General features: G+C 31.7%; 2 protein-coding genes across 2 annotated transcripts; one reads left to right on the plus strand and one right to left on the minus strand.

The window, feature by feature from the left end:
• Positions 1-2,511: 2,511 nt before the first annotated feature.
• LOC130802888 (homeobox-leucine zipper protein ATHB-15-like) lies at positions 2,512-10,553 on the plus strand. Its single transcript, XM_057666993.1, has 18 exons — positions 2,512-2,772; positions 4,457-4,713; positions 4,808-4,967; positions 5,146-5,249; positions 5,347-5,437; positions 5,680-5,889; positions 5,982-6,065; positions 6,166-6,321; positions 6,409-6,483; positions 6,572-6,678; positions 6,764-6,956; positions 7,456-7,641; positions 7,744-7,824; positions 8,120-8,254; positions 8,357-8,679; positions 8,978-9,083; positions 9,206-9,355; positions 10,171-10,553. Exons 2-18 carry the CDS (start codon positions 4,496-4,498, stop codon positions 10,315-10,317), a joined length of 2,526 nt encoding a protein of 841 aa, XP_057522976.1. The 5' UTR covers positions 2,512-2,772; positions 4,457-4,495; the 3' UTR covers positions 10,318-10,553.
• A 7,231-nt stretch (positions 10,554-17,784) lies between these two features.
• LOC130802514 (probable LRR receptor-like serine/threonine-protein kinase IRK) lies at positions 17,785-18,738 on the minus strand. The gene is made up of 2 exons (XM_057666529.1): positions 18,206-18,738; positions 17,785-18,037 (listed from the first exon to the last, which is right to left on the minus strand). The coding sequence occupies exons 1-2, from the start codon at positions 18,736-18,738 to the stop codon at positions 17,785-17,787; spliced, it is 786 nt and encodes a 261-aa protein (XP_057522512.1).
• Between the last annotated feature and the right edge of the window lie 2,393 nt (positions 18,739-21,131).

The following is a 21,131-nucleotide window of genomic DNA, read 5'->3' on the forward strand; positions in this document are numbered from 1 at the left end:
AATTAATTATCAATATGTAGACATTTTGTAAAGAAAACAGTATGTATGACAACATTTTGTAAGTATACAATTATGCATACCTCTCCATTTAGTCATTGAGGTAGTTATGTCACAAAAAAAAACTAAGCAAGTTAAACATCATTCATCATTCCAATTTTCACTTGTGTACGTTTATTTAACTCTCAGATTTAACGATTAATCATCATTTGAAATTGTGCAAATGTAGGTATCTCAGCCTCATCTTAGTGCTTGAACCGGCAATAAGACAAAACACATTAACCATGTGTTAATATCTACTGCTCATGATTTAACTCTAAGGTGGCAATGAAACACACTACTATCTACACATTTCATCAAGCAAATAACAATCATCATTGAGACATTAACAAAAAAAACATTTTCAATAAATATAAACATCATGAATAATATCAAAAATAAGTTAGAATGCTCATGAGTTAAGACCACAAATTGTCGTCTTGCGTGGCCTCTTTTGCTTAGGTTGCACCTTATCGATTAATGCATAATCCTCCTCATCTGGTAAACCGTAGTACCAAGGTGGGGGTTCTTGATCAGGATCTTCAACACAATTTAATTGCCAACATTTCAAATAATAATGATCGTACCACGAACCAAAGACATTATCGTATTTTTTACATTCTCTTTGGGATTCAGTTAAAGAGTCGCACGCTTTTTCCTTTGTGTCCATCTCCTTAATAATCTTATGTAGCAACAAAAATATAACAGAGGAAGTACACATAATAAAAATCTTATCATTAGTAATAGACATTAAAAAAAATAGAATCAAATTCAGAATCAAATCAAAGTTTAAAAATATCAAAACAAAACATAATCAAATGAAGAATCAAATCAAAGTTTAAAAATATCAAAAATAACAGAATCCAAATCATAATCAAATTAAAGTAAACATGAGAAAACAAAAAAAGAGATCAGATCCAACACTAAATAAATCGAAATAAGAACAAGATCATACAACATCATATTTTAAACCAGATCTGGTGAAGGACTAAAACCAGATCTTGATTTAGGGATTAAAAACAGCTCAAAAACATAATCAAAAAATAACAAAATCAATATCATAAACGTATTAAAATAAACATTAAATAAAAAAAATAAGAGCAGATCAAAGTTTAAAAATATCAAAAAATGAACATGCAAGAGAATGATTAATCAAAACAGATCTCATCGACTGCTACAAAAACATCATCGTTTTCGTAATTTAAAACAAACCAAAACCATAATCAAATAAATAACAGAATCAAAATCATAATCAAATTAAAATAAACATGAGAAAACGAAAAAAGAGATCAGATCCAAAATTAAATAAATCGAAATAAGAACAACATGCAACAATATAAATCAAACCAGATCTGATAAAGTACTAAAACTAGATCATGATTTTCGGATCAAATCACACCAGATGAAAGCAAAGAGTAAAAAGAACACAGATCAGGTCCAAAATTAAATTAAATCGAAAAAACAACACGCAACAAAATCATAATTGAAACCAGATCTGGTGTAGGACTAAACATAATCAAGAAAATAACAAAAACAAAATCATAAACGTAGAAACATAAACATGAAATAAAAAGAAAACAGAGCAGATCAAAGTTTTAAGAAAATCAAAATACGAACAACATGCAAGAGAATCATGATTTTAGGATCAAAGCATACCAGATGACGATTAAAGCAAAGTTTATAAAGAATATACCAGAAGAACTAGAGAAATTTCGGAAAACCCAGATGTAAAGCTTTAACCAAACACAAAACCAAAGATCACAAATAAAACCAGATCTAATCCATCCTTTCGTCAGAAATAGTGAAAGAAAACCAAAGAAATGAAATCAGAAACCGCAAAGAAGTGAAAGAAAACTAAAGATGTTTAGGGTTAGGAAGTTTCCAGAGAGAATGAGAGAGACGGAGAGGGGGAAATGGCAAAGGAAGAGAAATGGGATTAGGGTTATGAAAGGCACCGGTCCATTTATATAATGGGGTAATCAACGGTCAGATCTGGGCAATTTAAATCCAACGGTTCAGATTCATCTCACCATTAATATAAGTAGTTGGAAAGGTTTGTTTAAATGGGAGAAATAATTAATTGAGATAGTGTATTTAAATAGAGGAAATAATTAATTGGGATGGTGGGTTATGGGAGATTAGTTGAGTTTTTAATGAGAATAATAAATATGGAGGGAAAATTAATTTTAATTGGAAATAAATAAAGATTAAATAATGGTAGGTAAAAAAGTTAGAGAGGTATAGAGTAGGATAAAAGTAGGGGTAGGTAGAATTTTAAATGATTGATTTATTACCAAAAATGGAAATGTAGCAAGTATTGTGAAATTTCCCAAAATGGAATATGTAGCAAGTATTAAGGAACGGAGGAAGTATATATATATATATATATATATATATATATATATATATATATATATATATATATATATATATATATATATATATAATGCGTCTCTTAAAAAAGACAGTTTGTCGCTATAATTTGTGTTTGAGAATTTGCGTTAAAAATAAAATCATAAAGAAAAGTTCTCATTTAACCCGGTATTTCATGACCCCTTTCTCTTCTTCCCATTTTCTATACGAAGCAACTCCCCATTCCCCATATAAAACAATACTAGTACTCCATAACTACACTCTACACCCTACTCATTTTATTTCATTTTCTGTTCAACTTCTTCAATTACTTCCAAATCGCTTTGTGGCACAGCAATGGTCAAGGCATTGAACTCCTTTGAGGTAAAATTCTTTAGAATAAACCTCTCTTGTTGAAAAAGTTTGTATCTTTATCACAAATTACTTATGGGTTCTTCCTAATTTGTTCATGTAACACTTTTTTAAGTGGAATGAGAAAGAACATAAGTTAATGAAATTACTAGATGGATTTCATTGGGAAAAAAGTTTTAGTCTTTGTATGAAAAAAGTATTTTTTTGTTTGTTTATCTAAATATTGAAGTTCTTTGAGGTAAAAAGAAACCATGATTTATAACCTCAACTTGGATATGTATAATTAACTTCTCTTGTTTAAAAGTTTGGATCTTTATCAAAAATTATTCATGGGCTCTTTCTTATTTTTTCATGCAAAACCTTTTGTTATGGAATGAGAAAGAATAGAAGTTAATAAGTTACTAGATGCATTTCATTGAGCAAAAAGTTTCAATCTTGATTTGAAAAAAGTTATTTTAATTGTTTTTTTATATCCTAATATTGAAGTTCTTTTAGGTAAAAGAAACCATGGATTTTAATTTGGATATGTAGAATTCACTTCTCTAGTTGAAGAAGTTTGGATCTTTATCACAAATTATTTATGGGTTCTACCTGTTTTTCATGTATTTTTTTTGAAATGGAAAGAGAATGAGTATGGGAAAAATTTAATGTTTGTTTATCTAGATATTGATTGAAATTTTTGAGGTAAAAAGAAATCATGGATTGTAATTTTGATTTGGATATGTAGAAGTAACATCTCTTGTTGAAAAAGTTTGGATCTTTAAGTTACTAGATGCATTTCATTTAGTAAAAACTTTTAATCTTAATATGAAAAAAAATATTTTATTGTTTGTTTATCCAAATTTTAGATCTTTAGATTCTATTTGAGTTGTTCTGGTATTACTGTTAGCTGGAGATATGAAAAGTATGTGGCTTTGTTCCCATATATTTAAGGTTCTTAGAGGTGTGAAATTCACTCTTAGATAATGAGAGATTACAAGATTCTACAACTTTAGAAGAATTTATTGCCAATTCATTTGAATATGCCAGTTAGAATTATTAGAATAAAGAAAAAGAAGAATTATTAGAATAAAGAAAAAGAAGAAAATAAACCTTCTAGGTTCTTCAAAATTCTCAAATCTCAATCCTTTTTATGGGAGTTTTCAAAAAATGGAACAACTATTTAGGTTTAGGAATTTGGGATGTTTCTTTCTTTCTTTGCCTTTTCTTTTCCTCTTTGACTGGTGTTCAACATTGAATGCTTTGATGATTCTGATTCACTTATACAAAAACTCAGTTGAAATACTTGTTGATGTCATATCTTCACTAGATACTCTATGTATGCTGTAGAAATTGAAGCTTTTAGGTGATTTTCTTTATAGTCTGGATTTACATTTTTTTTTGAGTATAGGGCGGGCCGAGGGAAGAGAAGGGTTAGGGGAAGAGCAATGAGAATCGAATCTAGGACCTTTACCTGGGAAATGGGGTATACCCTCTACTGAAACAAGACCGATTCTCTTTTTAACTTATGATTATGGTGATAAAAATGAATCTTATGGGATAATTATTGTGGGTTTGGCATAATCTAAGTAACCCTTTTTCCATTTAAGATGTTTGTATTAACTCTTAGTTTTTGTTTGTTTGTAGTGGGGTAGAAATTCTAGCATTATATTTTAAGTGACAAGTTTTTTGGTTGGACTATATTCTTTATCTATAGGGATTTCAAGATTGAAGTGAGTTATATAAATCTTAAGGGATGATGGCTGTGAGCTCGGCCTGCAGGGATGCGAACAAAATGGGGGCCGATGCCGGAAAGTATGTCCGGTATACGCCTGAGCAGGTTGAAGCCCTCGAGAGGCTTTACCATGAATGTCCCAAACCCAGCTCTCTTCGTCGCCAACAGCTTATTCGGGAATGCCCTATTCTCTCCAACATCGAGCCCAAACAAATTAAAGTTTGGTTTCAAAACCGAAGGTATGATGTTTGTTCATCTGCTTTGTTACTTATCGTTGTTTCCTTAAGTCTTACGATGATTTATTAACATTTTTGGTTGTTCGGGGATGTTCAGATGTAGGGAGAAGCAGAGAAATGAGTCATCAAGATTGCTGGCGGTGAATCGGAAATTGACAGCAATGAACAAGCTGTTAATGGAGGAGAACGATAGGTTGCAAAAGCAAGTGGGTCAGTTGGTTTATGAAAATAGTTATTTTCGCCAACAGACTCAAAATGTAAGAACAATCATCTTTTATTCTCCGATTTTTCTAGTTATCTATTTTGGTTTATTCGATCGTGTTTTTACTTGAAATGTTGATTCAGTTTTTTAGTTAGCCCATTATTTAGTTTGGTTTTAGTTTTTAGTTACATGAATTGCTGATCTAGTATTAAGGCTTTGTTACTTATATGCAGGCGGCAACGCTAGCCACTACAGATACCAGTTGTGAGTCAGTGGTGACAAGCGGCCAGCAACAAGCAACCTCTCAGCGTCCTCCAAAAGACGCTAGCCCTGCAGGGTAATTGGGATTTCTACTTTGTTTCGGTTTTTGATCAATTTTGTGCTATTTGCTTTAGGTTTTTACAACTGTTTCTTACCTTTTATGTTTGTTTTAGACTCGTGTCTATTGCAGAGGAGACTTTAACAGAGTTTCTATCGAAGGCTACTGGAACCGCTGTCGAGTGGATCCAAATGCCCGGGATGAAGGTGAATAATACAGTGTTCTTTATTCTTTTCAAATTTTCTATATCCTTTTCTAACTAATTAGAAACCATATTGAACCGATGTGTTTTACAAAAGAAGTAGATCTTATGTTCTTAAATACCCACCAAACCCTGATAAATAAATTACCCGCGAGGCTGGGTGATTTCGGTCTTTAGAATTTTGGATTTTTGTAAGATGGGTATAAGTGGGTTTTATTAATACATAAGTTTTTTGTTCTTTGACAGCCTGGTCCGGATTCCATTGGAATCATTGCCATTTCTCATGGATGCACTGGAGTTGCAGCTCGTGCATGCGGCCTTGTGAGTCTAGAACCCACAAGAGTTGCCGAAATTCTTAAAGATCGGCTTTCATGGTATCGTGATTGCCGAGCTGTGGATGTGATGAATGTGATGTCGACTGCAAATGGGGGAACCATAGAACTACTGTATTTGCAGGTAAACTCCGAGAAACTTGTTCCAGGATTTTATTCGGGGCTCAATCTCTAATAATGATTATGATTCTAAAGTTTGCTTTTGTGTTTCTGAAGCTCTATGCACTTACAACTTTGGCCCCAGCACGTGATTTCTGGTTGATGCGCTACACATCTCTTTTAGAAGATGGAAGTGTCGTGGTAAGCAATTTGGACCCGATGGAATAACAATTGCGAAGCATGATTTCATGGATATCTTGCGTTTTCAATTCATCTCAGAAGAAATTTTCGTTTTTGTTAGATCTGCGAGAGATCACTAAACAACACTCAGAACGGTCCAAGTATACCATCAGTACAACATTTTGTGAGAGCGGAAATTTTGCCTAGTGGGTATTTTATTAGACCCTGTGAAGGGGGTGGGTCTATAATTCACATCGTTGATCATATGGACCTTGAGGTACGTGAATCCTATACATTGTGCATGATTTATCTGCGTCATAAAACGAAATATTTATCTAACTCGTTGATTGTCGACGAACTATAGCCATGGAGGGTACCTGAAGTTTTGCGCCCACTTTACGAGTCATCGACTTTGCTCGCTCAAAGAACAACTATGGCTGTAAGATCATTGTTCATCATCTCTGATGAGAATTCGATGGAATTTCTGGGATGAGATCATCTCATACTCGTATCTGCTTGTTTTTCAGGCTTTAAGGCAATTAAGGCAGATTTCTCAGGAGATGTCTCAACCGAATGTTGCTGGCTTTGGTAGACGTCCTGCAGCTTTACGTGGTTTCAGCCAGAGGTTGAGCAAGTAAGTTCCTGATATCTGTGACTATATTGGTATACCGGGCTGAACTGAAATCTAATACGTTTAGTTCAATGATATTGCTGCACAGGGGTTTTAACGAAGCTGTGAATGGATTTATGGACGACGGATGGTCTATGATGGACGGTGACGGGATTGATGATGTGACACTCCTTGTTAATTCTTCCCCTAGCAAAATGATGGGTGTGAATCAATTCTACAATAATGAATTTCCATCTGTGGGTACTGCTATGCTATGTGCTCGAGCTTCCATGCTCTTACAGGTGGGTGAACAAAAACTTTTTGATTGTTAAATTGAAGGAAGTGAATCAAGTACAATAAGCTACACGAGCTTAGAACACAACATTATGATATTTTTGTATTTTTGGTTAATTTGAGAACTGGTTACATCCTATGTTACTTGGACTCGGGTACTGATGTAGGATACTGGTACGTATCCAAGTGTCGGATACATCTAAATATTCAGTTTTACGCGTAAAATGAAGTGTCTAATGCCATACAAATGTCCGAGCATCAAGGATTGAACCCGGGTACATGAAACAAAATGAAGAGTTCGAGTAACATAGGTTACATCCCAAGAATTTTACTTGTTTGTTTGATTGATCATCGTTCAAAATCAAAATACTAGTTTCAGTTGTCTAAATTGAGATGGATTATTTTTGTTAGAATTCTTTTGTTTCTACTATTTGTTTCCTTAATGTGTGGATCACCTTTGTTCCCCACAATGTGGAACTAATTTTGTCCTAAATTGTTATTTTGCAGAATGTACCTCCAGCAGTGCTCCTACGGTTCTTACGAGAACATCGATCAGAATGGGCTGACAGCGGCATTGATGCTTATGCTGCAGCAGCTGTCAAGGCTGCTCCTTGTGCCATTCCAGTCGCTCGTACTGGTTGTGTTGGGGGTCAGGTCATACTTCCTCTAGCGCACACAATTGAAAACGAAGAGGCAAGCAATCACATCCTATTATTTCATCAAGTCTTGTGTGTTGTGGATATTATTTCAATCTAAAGATGATATAGAGTTACTAACAATAATTCCTTTTAACAGTTCATGGAAGTTGTTCGGCTAGAAAATCTTGGCCATTATCGGGAAGACATGTTCATGCCGGGAGACATATTTCTACTTCAAGTAAGCATACTGCTATTTTCCCAATTAATATAATATGTGATCAAAGAAAGAATGTAAACAAAAAACTTCGGGCATTTGTTTTCGAATTTTGCTATGTTTTAGACTCGCACTCGAATTGCTCTCACTTTTTGGGTGTAAAATCGCATTCCTCTAGTCCTCTGTTTGAAGGGAGTACGGGTATGGATTGTTCGTTACCTTCCATCATCCAAACCCTGTTTTCGAGCAGGATATTGGGTTGATGATGATGATGATGCACTCAAATTGCACTAACCACTGGTTTTCTTTGATTTCTCAGCTTTGTAGTGGAGTAGATGAAAATGCTGTAGGCGCATGCGCAGAACTGATATTTGCTCCAATAGATGCATCATTCTCTGACGATGCTCCTCTTCTTCCTTCTGGTTTCAGAATCATTCCCATTGACTCTTCAAAGGTGACCTTTTACTTTCTCCATTGTTTTTGCCTTCAAAGTTATATTTTTTATCGTTGTTTCTTTTGCATAAATTATTGACTTGAAATCAATGATGCGGTGCAGGACGTTTCAAGTCCAAAGTGCACTCTCGACCTTACATCTGCCCTTGAGGTTGGTTCAACCGGAAACAAAGCACTAGGTGATAATAACGGGTCAGGCAGTGGGAAATCCGTAATGACTATAGCTTTTCAGTTTGCTTTTGAGATACACCTACAAGAGAGTGTTGCTTCCATGGCACGACAATATGTTAGGAGTATAATATCATCTGTCCAAAGGGTTGCGTCTGCGCTATCCCCTTCTCGTTTTGGTTCCCTGAACGGTTTTCCTTTATCGCCTGGGACCCCTGAAGCACAAATGCTTGCTCGTTGGATTTGTCAAAGCTACAGGTTTTCCTCTTAAACCTTCCGCGCCATTTATTTCTGTTTATATAGCTAAGAACAATGTAACATAATTCACCACTTAATTTTCTTTTATAATTCACAATTCGCTCAAAATGACCCTAAAATACCTGAAACCGACCATAATTCGTTTTTTTTGATTTGCGATCTGCAAGGAGATTAGTGAATTATGTGACAGTGCCTTTGAACATAACGCGAGTTAGAAATTAACCTTGTTTACATATTGCTGGCAATTGGCATGAATTGTCTGACGTATTAATTTATATCAAACCATCCTCCTTTGTAGGTTCTATTTAGGCGTCAAATTGCTTAAACCCAATAACGAAGGTGGAGATTCTGTACTTAAAAGTTTGTGGCACCATTCGGACGCCATTTTGTGCTGCTCGTTGAAGGTATCATCTTGCTGCTTGATGAAAATCGTAGTTCATTTCTTAGCTCCGGAATGAGTTCATGCATAATTAAATGTTGATGAACGCGTTCAAGTAATTTCCTTTGTTGAATTCATGTTATGCAGGCACTGCCAGTGTTCACATTTGCGAATCAAGCAGGACTCGACATGATAGAGACTACCCTCATTGCGCTGCAAGATATTACATTAGAGAAGATTTTTGATGAACAAGGCCGGAAAACGCTCTTCACCGAGCTGCCTCAGATAATGCAGCAGGTAAGCAAATGCTTATATGTATATTGTATATGCAAACTCGTCTGTCTTCTCGTTTTCTCTAGCATAACAATGCCAACAATGCTGAAGTCATATTCCTAAAGTATGGGGCCGACTATATGACTAAAAATAAAATATCGTGAGAAATCTCGTTCACAAGAACTCGTGCAATGCACGAAATTGTTAGTACGGAAATATATGAAAAATAATTTCAAATAATAATGTAAGCATATATTATCGCTATCAAATTTACCGAATACATGGTTTATTTAAATTAAAAAAAATTACTGACTTTTGTTTTAAGAATATTTACTGAATACATAACTTTTTTTCATTCAATTCAACATACTATAATACTTTACTTAAAATAATTACTATAATAAATTGAACATTCTAAGTTAAATAATTAGAATTACTATAATACTTTACTTAAAATAATAAATCATACAAATACTTTATCTAATTTAATTTCAATTTTAAACAAAAGATATCATATAAATATTATCATCCACTAAAATAATTCAATTTATTAAGGCTCTTAAAAAATGACATTTGTCATTTTCTAACATTTTTATTAGTATTTGTTATTATTTATGATTTGACTCTATCGAATACTAAACTACAACCAAGAAAAATACATACGTATATCTTGTCGTATGAATTTGCAAGTTGTAATTCTTGTCGTTATTCACTCTTATTATAATTCACCTAATTTTTGGTTAACCTCTATTCTGATAGTGTAATATTCGGTCTTTGCGGATGGCTAAACCAACGTAAATGGTTTTGATTTATCATTTGCTTTCTTGTACTATTCGTAGGGCTTCATTTGCCTACAAGGAGGTATTTGCATATCGAGCATGGGAAGGCCGATTTCGTATGAACGAGCAGTCGCTTGGAAGGTGTTCAATGAAGCCGAGGATGCACAATGCATGTGTTTTATGTTCATCAATTGGTCATTTGTATGAAAATTCTGTTCAGGTGGTTAGTTTCAGGGATAAATCAACAGTTTAGATAGGTTAGGATTTTATTTTATTTTTTTTATTTTTTAAATTTCACTTAGGAATGCCTTTTAAGGAAGACATGAAGGGGGTTGTATACCATTAGAATGGCTGATTTTGAGCTGTGCCCTAAATCATGTTTTGGAGATACTTCTACACTTTTGACCCCCCAATTTATGATATCATGTTCTTTTGGTACGCTATTTTTGGTCTCTGTTTAATGTTTTTCAATTTCATTACTTCTATGGCTGTTTGTTGGATAGAATTTTAATCAGCTTACAGTCTGTTTGGTTAATGGTACTAATTAGTAGTAATGAAAGATTGATATAAAAAGTTTTTTTTTTCACAATTTTTTATTACCATCTAATATCACATGTTTAAATGGTAATGTATAAAAAACGCCTCCCTCTCCTTTTCTCTCAAAAAAACCTTAAATCTTCATATTTGATTTGGGGTTATTATCAACCTTTTGGTAGATGGTAAGCCCTTAAATTTATCCGTTTTAAGCTTTTTAAGTATGATTAGAATAAATATTTATCCCCTCCCTACAGGAGAGTTGTTCTATTCATTCATTGGGCTGATTCTACCAATATATTGAGTTTTGATCTTTTTTCGTGAGAGTTTGGAGTCATGAAGTTTGGTTTGTAATTAATTTGTTGGTAGAGATTAATACGATAATGCAACATACACTAAAATTGCAATTAACATAAACTACATCAAATTTAATTCTATCTCAAGACTACAACAAATCGAAAGACCCCCTTGTAGAAGGCTTTGTCAAACAACGATGTGGAAGAGGATATTCAAAATTGTCAGATCTCATATATGACGATCGTAGTTTTGTTAATTTTGAATTATCTTTGATTACAGTTGTTATGTACTTGCTAATTTTTATCTCTGATGTAGATGTCGTATGACTCTTTATTAATGAATCATGTATTATTCAAAAAAAAAAAAATTGATAATGCATTGGAATGAATTTTGTGAAGAAAATAAAATTGTTAAAGGAGAATATGTATGGTCATTAAAATTTTTAAGAGATATTTTAAATACCATTACCAGCATTTAGTAGCAGTTACCAAACGGGCCGATAGTGCAAATCTTGTCTTCAATTATTTTAGTTGGTTGATAGGTGAACAAATACATTTGCCTACCTCCTATGTAGCCGACCTAGCTTGAATTGCCGGACCTGGTTATCAATCGAGTTTATTTGATATGCAAGAACGTCGCTTTTTAATGCTTAAGCACCGATCTTGTTTGAGTGATTAAGAAGTGAATATTGAGTAACTGGATCACTATAATTTTAAGAATGCATCTTGAAGCATGATAAAAATGAGTGGTGAAATGTGTGCACTTGTAATTTATCAACGTCTAAATGAAACTCTAGAGAGAGTGAGAAGGGAGCACCACCAAATAGGGGAGTATTCTTTTAAAGGAGGATTTACTTTGTTGTTGTTAAGTGATCATAGCTTGTTTAAAAAAAGACCATATATATATATATTTTTTTAATCTTAATCACATTTTTCAATTTACTTTCTCTTTATTTATTATTAAAGTTTCGTATTCCCTCAATAATACCGCTATTTGCAATTGATGCAAATTCAAGAGCACAAGGTAGTGTATATCATTTGTAGTTAAAGTGGTATCATATATAAGTACAAATGAGCAAGTGTTCAATGGAATTGGATTCTACACTATTTAAAGGATAAGATTCTAATTTTTTGAACCCTAATGGTTCGAGTTTAGTCTAATTGAACACTATGAATTCAGCTCCAAGCCGGTGTCTCAAAAATTTAAGAGTAATAAGCATTCATATCAGAATCTAAATTTTGGATACTTAAGCCTTGTTTGGATTGAGATAAATGGAGGAAAAAGAAAGGAAATGATTTGGAGGGATGGAGATCCCCTTGTTTGGATAGCAAAAAGAAAAGAAGAGGATTTGAAGGGCACAAATTATTGTGAGAGACGGTCTTTTTGAGAGACCATCTCCAATTGAGCCCGCTCATTTTTTTAAAAAAATATTATAAATAAGTATTAAGAATGACGTAAGTAAACATTTAAAATATTAAAAGTAATCATTAAAGATACAGTAAGTTAGCATTAAGGATAATGTATGTAGGCAATAAGAATACGGTAAGTAGACATTAATCTTTAATGGGCTGGGCTTGAGATACGTCTTTCAAAGAGACATTCTCCAAGAGACTAGCTGTTTGGAGGGAAGGAATTTGGTGGGATTAACTCCCTTCATTTTGTTAACATCCAAATCTCTTAATTAGAGGAAAGATTTGAAAGGAAAATGAAATTTCTTTCTTTCCCCTCCCTTTTGTTCCTATACAAATAATAGAGTGTTATCCCTTTCTTCCCCCTTCCTTCCCGTTTACAATCTTTCTTTTCTCTTCTAATTTGCTATCCAAATATAATATTAAGGTGTGTTTGGTAGGAGAAATTAGAGGGTGAGAATGGGATTAAAATTCCCCAAAGGTAAATATCACATGTTTAGTTCATGGGAATGACATTAAAATTAAGATTGAAAATAAGATAAAATCTCAATCAATTCCCAACAATCTATTAACAGAGGGGGTTTAGTATTAAATGGGAGGGAATTGGGGGAAGAATGTTAAAAGACATTCATACTCTTGTAGTTGGTATTTTACAAACCAAACATTAGATTTTACAATTCTTATACTCAAACTATTCCCATTTTCACTAACCAAACAAGATAGAAAGGGTAAATTAGTAAACTTCATTTTATTCTCAATCCCATTTTCACTTACCAAACAAGATATATTACAATTCTCAAATTATTCCATTAACATACCAAACAATGGATTGAGTTATATTTTAACAATTTCTAATTTTCAATCCCAATTCTAAACTTTTTATCCTCAAATTCTCATTGCTAAATACCAAATACTCTATTAAAATTAAATATAAATTTATAATTTTATTTTAGGTCAGGGTCTGGCACTGGTCCTCAAAATTTCTCCATTCAGGCTCCTTTTTTAAAGATGTACCAGCTGGTCTTGAAATATTACCCGACGTGCAAAAGTAAGGACTTGAAACAGAGAAAATATTGTGACTCGCAAATACAAGAATAAATAAAAAAATGGATGAAAATTTGAGGAAATACGCCAAATACAAGAATAAATAACAACAAAATTTAATACATAAAGATGTTATGATATTTAATATGTGTATCAAAACTTTTACGTCTTGTTTGGTAGGTAGTAACAAACAGTGGTAATGAGAATGAAAATTAGTGTAATTTTAGTTGAAAAATCTCTTGGCTACCTTGATGGCCATGTATGTCTAATTTCAATTATTTCATTTTCTTCAGAAAATGATTCCAATGCATTATTATTGGAAAAGGTGGTATTCAGATGGTAACGGAAATTTGTTAAAAAAAATTTTGTGATCAAATTTTCATCCTATGGCAATGATATGAAGTTTTTTGTGAAATTTTACATTATAAATTATTTTTACTATCACTATTTGATACCACTAACGAAACAACTATTAGGAAAATTACTTAGGGTATCTCTCTAATCTTAAAATTTTGACATTGTAGATATAGTTTTTTGTATTCTTATGATTATGATGACCCTTTGTTTTCATATATAATCTTATTTACAAATAACATTGACAGGTTTTTCGCATCTAATGAGTTGTTAACCATTAAAATACATAACTCTTCCACACTTATGCATGACAACTAAATTTGAGGTTGTTTTTTGATCACTTAATCTACAACATTTATTAAATTACACAATAATATTGAAGATAGTGAAGGGAAAAAGTGGCAATTTACAACGAATCACATTAATTTAAGTCTTTCTATATAAATAAAAATTTTATTATTTAATAATTCCTGACTCATTAAAAAAATAAATTTTTTTTGTGAAAGAATATACCCTAATAGGTTCTTCAATTTAAATGTAAAATATTCAAGATAAATATTTCATAAACACATTATTCATAAAAAAGCATATAGGTCTTGTACATCGACACAAAAATGGTGTGCATCTAATTGACTTAAGAGGGTATTACTTAGTGTGACAAATGAGTGGAGAATGGGGAGCATGAGTTTCTGTATTAAAAATTTAAAGAAGAATTCACAATAAAATTAATATAGACCAAATCTATATTAGACTTATACTGACCAACAATTATTGTATTAGATGTCTCACATTAGCCAATTTCTTTAGTTGATTACTTTAACATTATATAAGTAATCACTCTAAAAATATAAATCATCACTCTAAAACTATAAAAAGTTCACTTTAAAATTATAAGTGATGACTTTAATGTTGTTATAAGTGATCACTTTAATGTTATTATAAGTGATCACTTTAATATTATTATGAGTGATCACTTTAATATAGTAAATGTACAATGAACCAATCCAATAAAAACTAACACACCGTGAAACCGTCACAATTAAAAATATTTGTTTACGGAAAGCATATGCTGAATTTCTAACATCAATAATAAAAATCAAATCAGCAAGCCTTGTATGAGACTATCTCATCATGAGACAAACTCATATAATAAGTTTATTTTTCGTATTGATCACTTTTTAAAGTGATCATTTATACTTTATAAGTGATCACTTTAAAACTAAAAGTGATCACTTTAAAACAGTAAATATACATTGATTAGAATTTAGTCTAATAAAAATGGTCTATCATTTGAGAATTTGTGAAAATCAAAATTGTTTCAACAATTACTGAAGATGATGACACCCACATGTCACAACAATAAGGATAATAAGTATAACACATTGGGATATGGCTAAACTCCACCACGGATTGAAGGGTTTTTTTTAGCCAAATAGTCGATATTTTGAGAGATTGTCTATTTGAGAGATGTCTCTTAAGTTCAATTCATTAAAGGTTAGTTAAAATAAAAGATGATAATATATCAATCAAATTAAAGATTGTCTCTCACAAGAATTTATGTTAGCAAAAAATGTAGCAATTAACTTGTAGAATCAGTCCTACTACACAGCTCATTCCCTGTAATTGCATTCACAATAATACTTAAAAATGCCCTTGTGGAGGGCGACACCCCTCTAAGGTAGTTATACAATATGTTAACCACCACCAACTACTTTTCTACCCCTAAATTCATCGGTATCTCGCCGGAGAGTTCATTCTCCGATAAGTCCAATTGGCTCAACATGAAGTCATGGACATCTGTCCTAAACCTAGCTAAGGGATACTGTCAGATTGTAGATTATGCTATGGTCTAGGGTACCCAACTTCTTGCATAAGGGTAACTTCTTAGGTATGGACCCACTAATTTTATTCCATGAACGCCTTAAGAAGATCAATTGGTCATGTTTGATTTTGATATTGAACTAGGGTACCCACTAGTTTTAGGTATGGACCCACTAATTGGTAATTCCATTCCAATTACAAATAGAAAGGGAATACTTCCAATCGGAAAGGGAATGAGTTGGGTCTTTCATTGATGCTTTGAAGGATAAAAGATGGTTTATTTCATTTGATTTGATAAGTTAAAATTTAATAGAAATAAGAAGGAAGAAATAAATGGTATTTTTTGAGAAATTGTAATTTGTGGCAACAGCGATGTGATACGTTATATGGACCCGTTTGGTTAATGGTACTAAATAATAGTAATGAGAATAATTTATAGCGCAAAATTTTATCAAAAGTTTCATGTTATTCCCGTGGTGATGAAACTTTAATAAAAAAAAATTTTTGTTTACAAATTTCTATTACCATCTAATATCACCTCTCCCAATGCTAATGCATTGGAATGAAATTTATGAACAAAATGAGATAATTGAAGTTGGACCAACATGACATCAAGGTAGCCAAGAGATTTTTTAATTAATTACACTCCCTCTATCCAAAAGTTTGCAACAATTTCATTATTCTTTGTTATATTTTAATTTTTTATATGTTTTAATGTGTTATTTTGATTATTTATATTTAGAGTTATGTATAATTAAAATTTAAAAATTATAAAAAAGTTAATTTTATGAAAATAGGGGATTTGACGCTTCAATTAAGATCCTATTTAACTATATTTTTTCTTATACACATTAGCTAGAATAAATAAAAGAAACTTAAATGGTAAATAGTACCAAAAATCTTTATTGCTTATGTAGCAATTACAGTATTTCAGAACGTTTGTGGTATAATTGTATGATGTGTGGATATATGATTAAAAGTGAGAGAAAAGGAAAGAAAATGTGTAAATTAAACTTAAGAAAGTAAAGAGGACATTATTCATAATAAAATTGTTGTAATTAAGTAAAAAAGACAACAAAAATAAAAATGCTCATAAACTCATAGGATGGAGAGAATAATATAATGTTGTTAGGAATTTGCATATAATAAACTCTTTTGACTTCATTTGATTTGTTTGGTCGTTGTTTTTGTATATTTTATGTTTTGTTGTTTACTTAGTGGGAACACAACCTCCTTTTTTTTCCTAAGATCATGGAGGGAAAACGCTAAATTTTACACGCATGATTGATTTACAATGAAAAAACAATAATTGAGTTTTTATAATTAGCTTCCATATGTTTTTTTTTATTAACTTTGGATGAAAAGCTTTCTAGCTACTTCCATTCTAACTACTACAACAACAACCATAATAATAACAATAATAATAATAATAATAATAATAATAATAATAATAATATTATTAGCTTGGATTAGAAGCTTACTCCGAATAAAAAGGGCCAGTTTTTCAAAAGAGAAGATGTTAACAAAAAATTTACAGGTTTAAGATTTAATTTTAAATGTGCGGTAATGCCTTCTTTAATTTATATTGGAAAACTAATTAACCAAATTCTATCTTATTTTTTCTAATCAATTTAGGACCGAGGAGAAATTTATGTGGAATAAGATATACAAATCAAGTAATTCATGTGAATAACATATACATAGACATCAAGTATTTAATTAAGTTCGGTATAGAATAGGTTCAAGTCGGGTTTGAGGCAAGTCTAAAACTAGGTCTAAGATGGATCAAGGTTTAAGGCAAATCAAGTAAACCAAGTCTATATAAGACTTTCTCATAAATTAAGGGGATCAAATCAAACTAAGATCCATCACCCATTCATCACTATAATAATAAAGAAAGACTTGAAGTATGATTAGAGATAAATTCATAAGGTGAATTCAATTTATAACAATTTTTAAATTAATTTCCATTTTGGAATTACTTTATATATATATATATATATATATATATATATATATATATATATATATATATATATATATATATATATATATATATATATATATATATATATATATATATATATATATATATATATATATATATATATATATATATATATATATATATATATATATATATATATATATATATATATATATCAATGAAATCTTAAATTTCATTGCGATCGATCCTTACTATCCTACTATATAATTAGCTAGTACAATTACGAGGGTACACTTTGTATGCCTTAGCATATTTGCCTCGGCCTTCCATGATGATGAGCACACCCACAATGACCAAAATAACAAATATGACAACAAATAGAGATACTATTTGGCCCCACCAAGGGGTAGTAAACTCCTTAACACTTGGGCATGGTGGCAACTCACTTGTAGGGTATAGGTGATCACTAATACACAGAGCATTTCCTTCAACGACACTCAAATTGTTGGCTAGAAATGCCCTAATTGTGAAGGGTAACACCCCCAAAAAGTTGGTTATACGACAAGTTTAATTTTTTCAACAAGGGCATCTGTAACACCCGAATTTCCTTCCTTCCTTCACGATTTCTGATTTCGTTTAAGGGGTTGGAAATTCAGGGGAAACAAGGGGTCGGAAATTCGGGTGTTACAGCATCTGTCCCAAACTCGAAGGGATAGTGCCCGAAAGTAGATTATGGCTAAGGTCAAGGGTTTCGAACTTCTTGCATAACGTTAACTCCTCAGGAATGACCCCACTAAACCCATTTCCACCAAGATCAAGATGCCTTAAATTACTCAACAACCTTAGATTTTGTGGTATATTCCCATGAAGTTGATTTTTAGAAAGATCAATAAACACAACAAAAGGAAGGAGAAACAACGAATAAGAAAGCTGGCCAGAGAGGTTTTTGCTACAAAGGTTTGTTTTAATGACATGGGGTTTTTTGGGTGAGCAAGTAATTCCATTCCAATTACAAATGGAAAGGGAATGATTCCAATTTGAAAGGGAATGAGTTGGGTCTTTTAGTAAAGCTTTGAATGAAAAAAGATGGTTAATTTCATTTCCTTTGATAAGTTCAAAGGTAATGGAAATAAGTAGGAAGAAATATATGGTAGTTTTTGATGATAATAATTTTCTCATTTCCTCTTTTGCATGAAAATGTGAAGTGATGAAAGTGATCATTGTTTAGCTCTATCATCATGGTATATATATATAAATAAATTAGCTAGCCATAAAGTTAAGCTAGAAATGTAAACACCTTGAAAAGCAAAAGGTATACTAATGATTTTTGCACATTAAACAAATTTGACTTAATTTGTTCTAGTCTTTTTTAATATATACTTTTATTACTTTGGATGAAAGCTTTTTGCTTCCGTACGTTATTAGAGAATGTTAGGATATTATTATAGTGAATGAAGAAAGATTTGAGTAATTAAACAAAATTACTAAATTTTTATTTATTTTTACATTATTCGTCTAAAAATGTAACGAAAATTATTTGTTATTTTTATAGATGTTAGGATTATTGGTGACTTATGCTTACCAAGTAATCAAGAATAAAATTAAGAAAATTAAACAAATGCGTTAGTGAAGTTATAAGAGGACACATCACATATTCGTGATTGGTTGTGTGGGAATCAATAGTACTTTATTGTACTATTGGTAGTGAAATCTTGACATGTAAAGGGTTGAAGTGCAAGAAATTAGTCTTATGATTAAGGTAAGAAGCATAGGAGACCGTGAGACACATGAAAAAGGAAAGTCAAGCAAAAAGGAAATCAGAACAGCCCCTGGCAGCCTCTGTGTGATTCTGTTGCATGCAGTTTTTGTTGCTTCTATTTTATCTATGTTGTTGTCCCATTTGTTCACTGTTTATTTTCCTATATATACTCACATATACCTTATGTTATGTGGCACCAAGTCTCATTATACTAAACTACCTTCCTTGCTCATGTATACTCCTTAATTAGCTCATCTCTTCCCTTAAACTAATTCTTCATTGTAATTTCTTCAAGTTTTGTATTTTTCCTTTAAATACATTAATATTAATCCTAGGCTAGATAGTGGATGTAGCCTGAAACAGTCGCATTATTATGAGATTTCACTAGTCGTTTTTAGTGCCTAATTCTTTTTTATATATTTATTCGTTACTAATTATAATTTAATTAGTGATTGTAGTAATTTGAAAAATCTCTACGATGATTATAAACTTGTTGATTCGTAACGTGATTATGAATCGTAACAAGTAACGTAAACTTTGGAGGTAAAACTTAAAGTTGAGCAACTACCCATAACAGTTTGAGAAAATTTTAATTATTACCTAATCATGTTATTTAACCATGATGAAAGTAAATTAAATATTTCATACACATATACAAATGATTTTTAAACATGAAATACAAGTTACATAACTTGTTACACGTATAACAATTTTATCCAAACTTTAAACTATCTTAGATAAACCTTTCTTACACCATAATAGACTAAATTGAGGACAAAAGCACCGCAAATCAGCCCCAAATAGCAGCCAATATGGCTGTCCCCAATCCCCTTAGTAGCTCCTTGTTCACTTACACACTTAAGCCAATCACACTATCCAAAATTCCTTTTGTTCTACCCCAAAGCTTGTGCATCATTATAAGCATGCAAGAGGCAAATATTTGAAGCAAAAACACTCTATTTTCTGAATAATGAATCAGCCATAAACCCCAGCACATTACTCTCAAGTTCATCCATGAACAAACACTAGAATCCTTCAAACTTTTAACTACTAAAGCACCTTATTTTCTCATCAAATCTTCTTCAAAAATCCATCTAAAACTTCTGAAAATTTATGTTTATAAACTTAAATCTCCCATAAAAATAATCTTCATTTCAAGAGCTTTCCATAGACACTAAACTTGAAGAAATTCATCAAGTATAGAGTAAGTTATGTTCATTTCTTTCTTCCACTACTTTTTGTTAGAACTTGTTCATATAAAACATTTTTTTTACATGAATCCTTCTATAAAATACGATCATTACAAAATGGGTATTTTATCTTTAAGACTAAGAAAATCATCGCTTATAAATCTATAAAAATCGGCCATAATAGAAAATAAGAAGATGTATTTCAACAAACATATAAATTTTCTTACTTTAAGGAATTAAGTAAAATTATGGGACATGATTAAGTATGTTGCGCAACATAATAAGTATACTCAAAATATGTTAAAAATCATTACAAGAATTAGTTTAACAACTCCAACTAAGGAAAGTTAAGTGCATGTTAGAAATCCAAAATTATTATTGATTTTTGGATGAATGCAATATGTTTAGTTGAAGAGTTGGAGTTGAGACTTGAAGGGTAAGGACCCGAAGTTGGAACCACTTCTAAGAACACATAAGAGCTTACGTGGGAGCTTACGGATTATTTATATAGGCTTGGAGTCGAGGTATGTCACATGGGGTGATTTTTGAAGGATTTAAAAACAAGTTGGGAAAGTTTGTGTATAAACTTGTTTTTAAAAATGAAATTCCCAAAGAGAAGGTCTTAAATCTTGAAAAATGATATCAAAATGATAATTTTGGATATG

This window comes from Amaranthus tricolor, chromosome 16, assembly GCF_026212465.1.
Source record: "Amaranthus tricolor cultivar Red isolate AtriRed21 chromosome 16, ASM2621246v1, whole genome shotgun sequence".
Classification (NCBI taxonomy): Eukaryota; Viridiplantae; Streptophyta; class Magnoliopsida; order Caryophyllales; family Amaranthaceae; genus Amaranthus; species Amaranthus tricolor.

What these genes read in the sequence shown, in the direction of transcription:
- LOC130802514 (XM_057666529.1), bottom strand. Translation starts at nt 18,738, where the DNA reads ATGATCACTTTCATCACTTCACATTTTCATGCAAAAGAGGAAATGAGA. An exon ending in TCGAGTTTGGGACAGATGCT is followed by an intron (nt 18,038 to 18,205) that starts GTAACACCCGAA and finishes CTTCACAATTAG; the next exon opens with GGCATTTCTAGCCAACAATT.
- LOC130802888 (XM_057666993.1), top strand. Translation starts at nt 4,496, where the DNA reads ATGATGGCTGTGAGCTCGGCCTGCAGGGATGCGAACAAAATGGGGGCC. An exon ending in TCCAAATGCCCGGGATGAAG is followed by an intron (nt 5,438 to 5,679) that starts GTGAATAATACA and finishes GTTCTTTGACAG; the next exon opens with CCTGGTCCGGATTCCATTGG. An exon ending in TGGATTTGTCAAAGCTACAG is followed by an intron (nt 8,680 to 8,977) that starts GTTTTCCTCTTA and finishes CCTCCTTTGTAG; the next exon opens with GTTCTATTTAGGCGTCAAAT.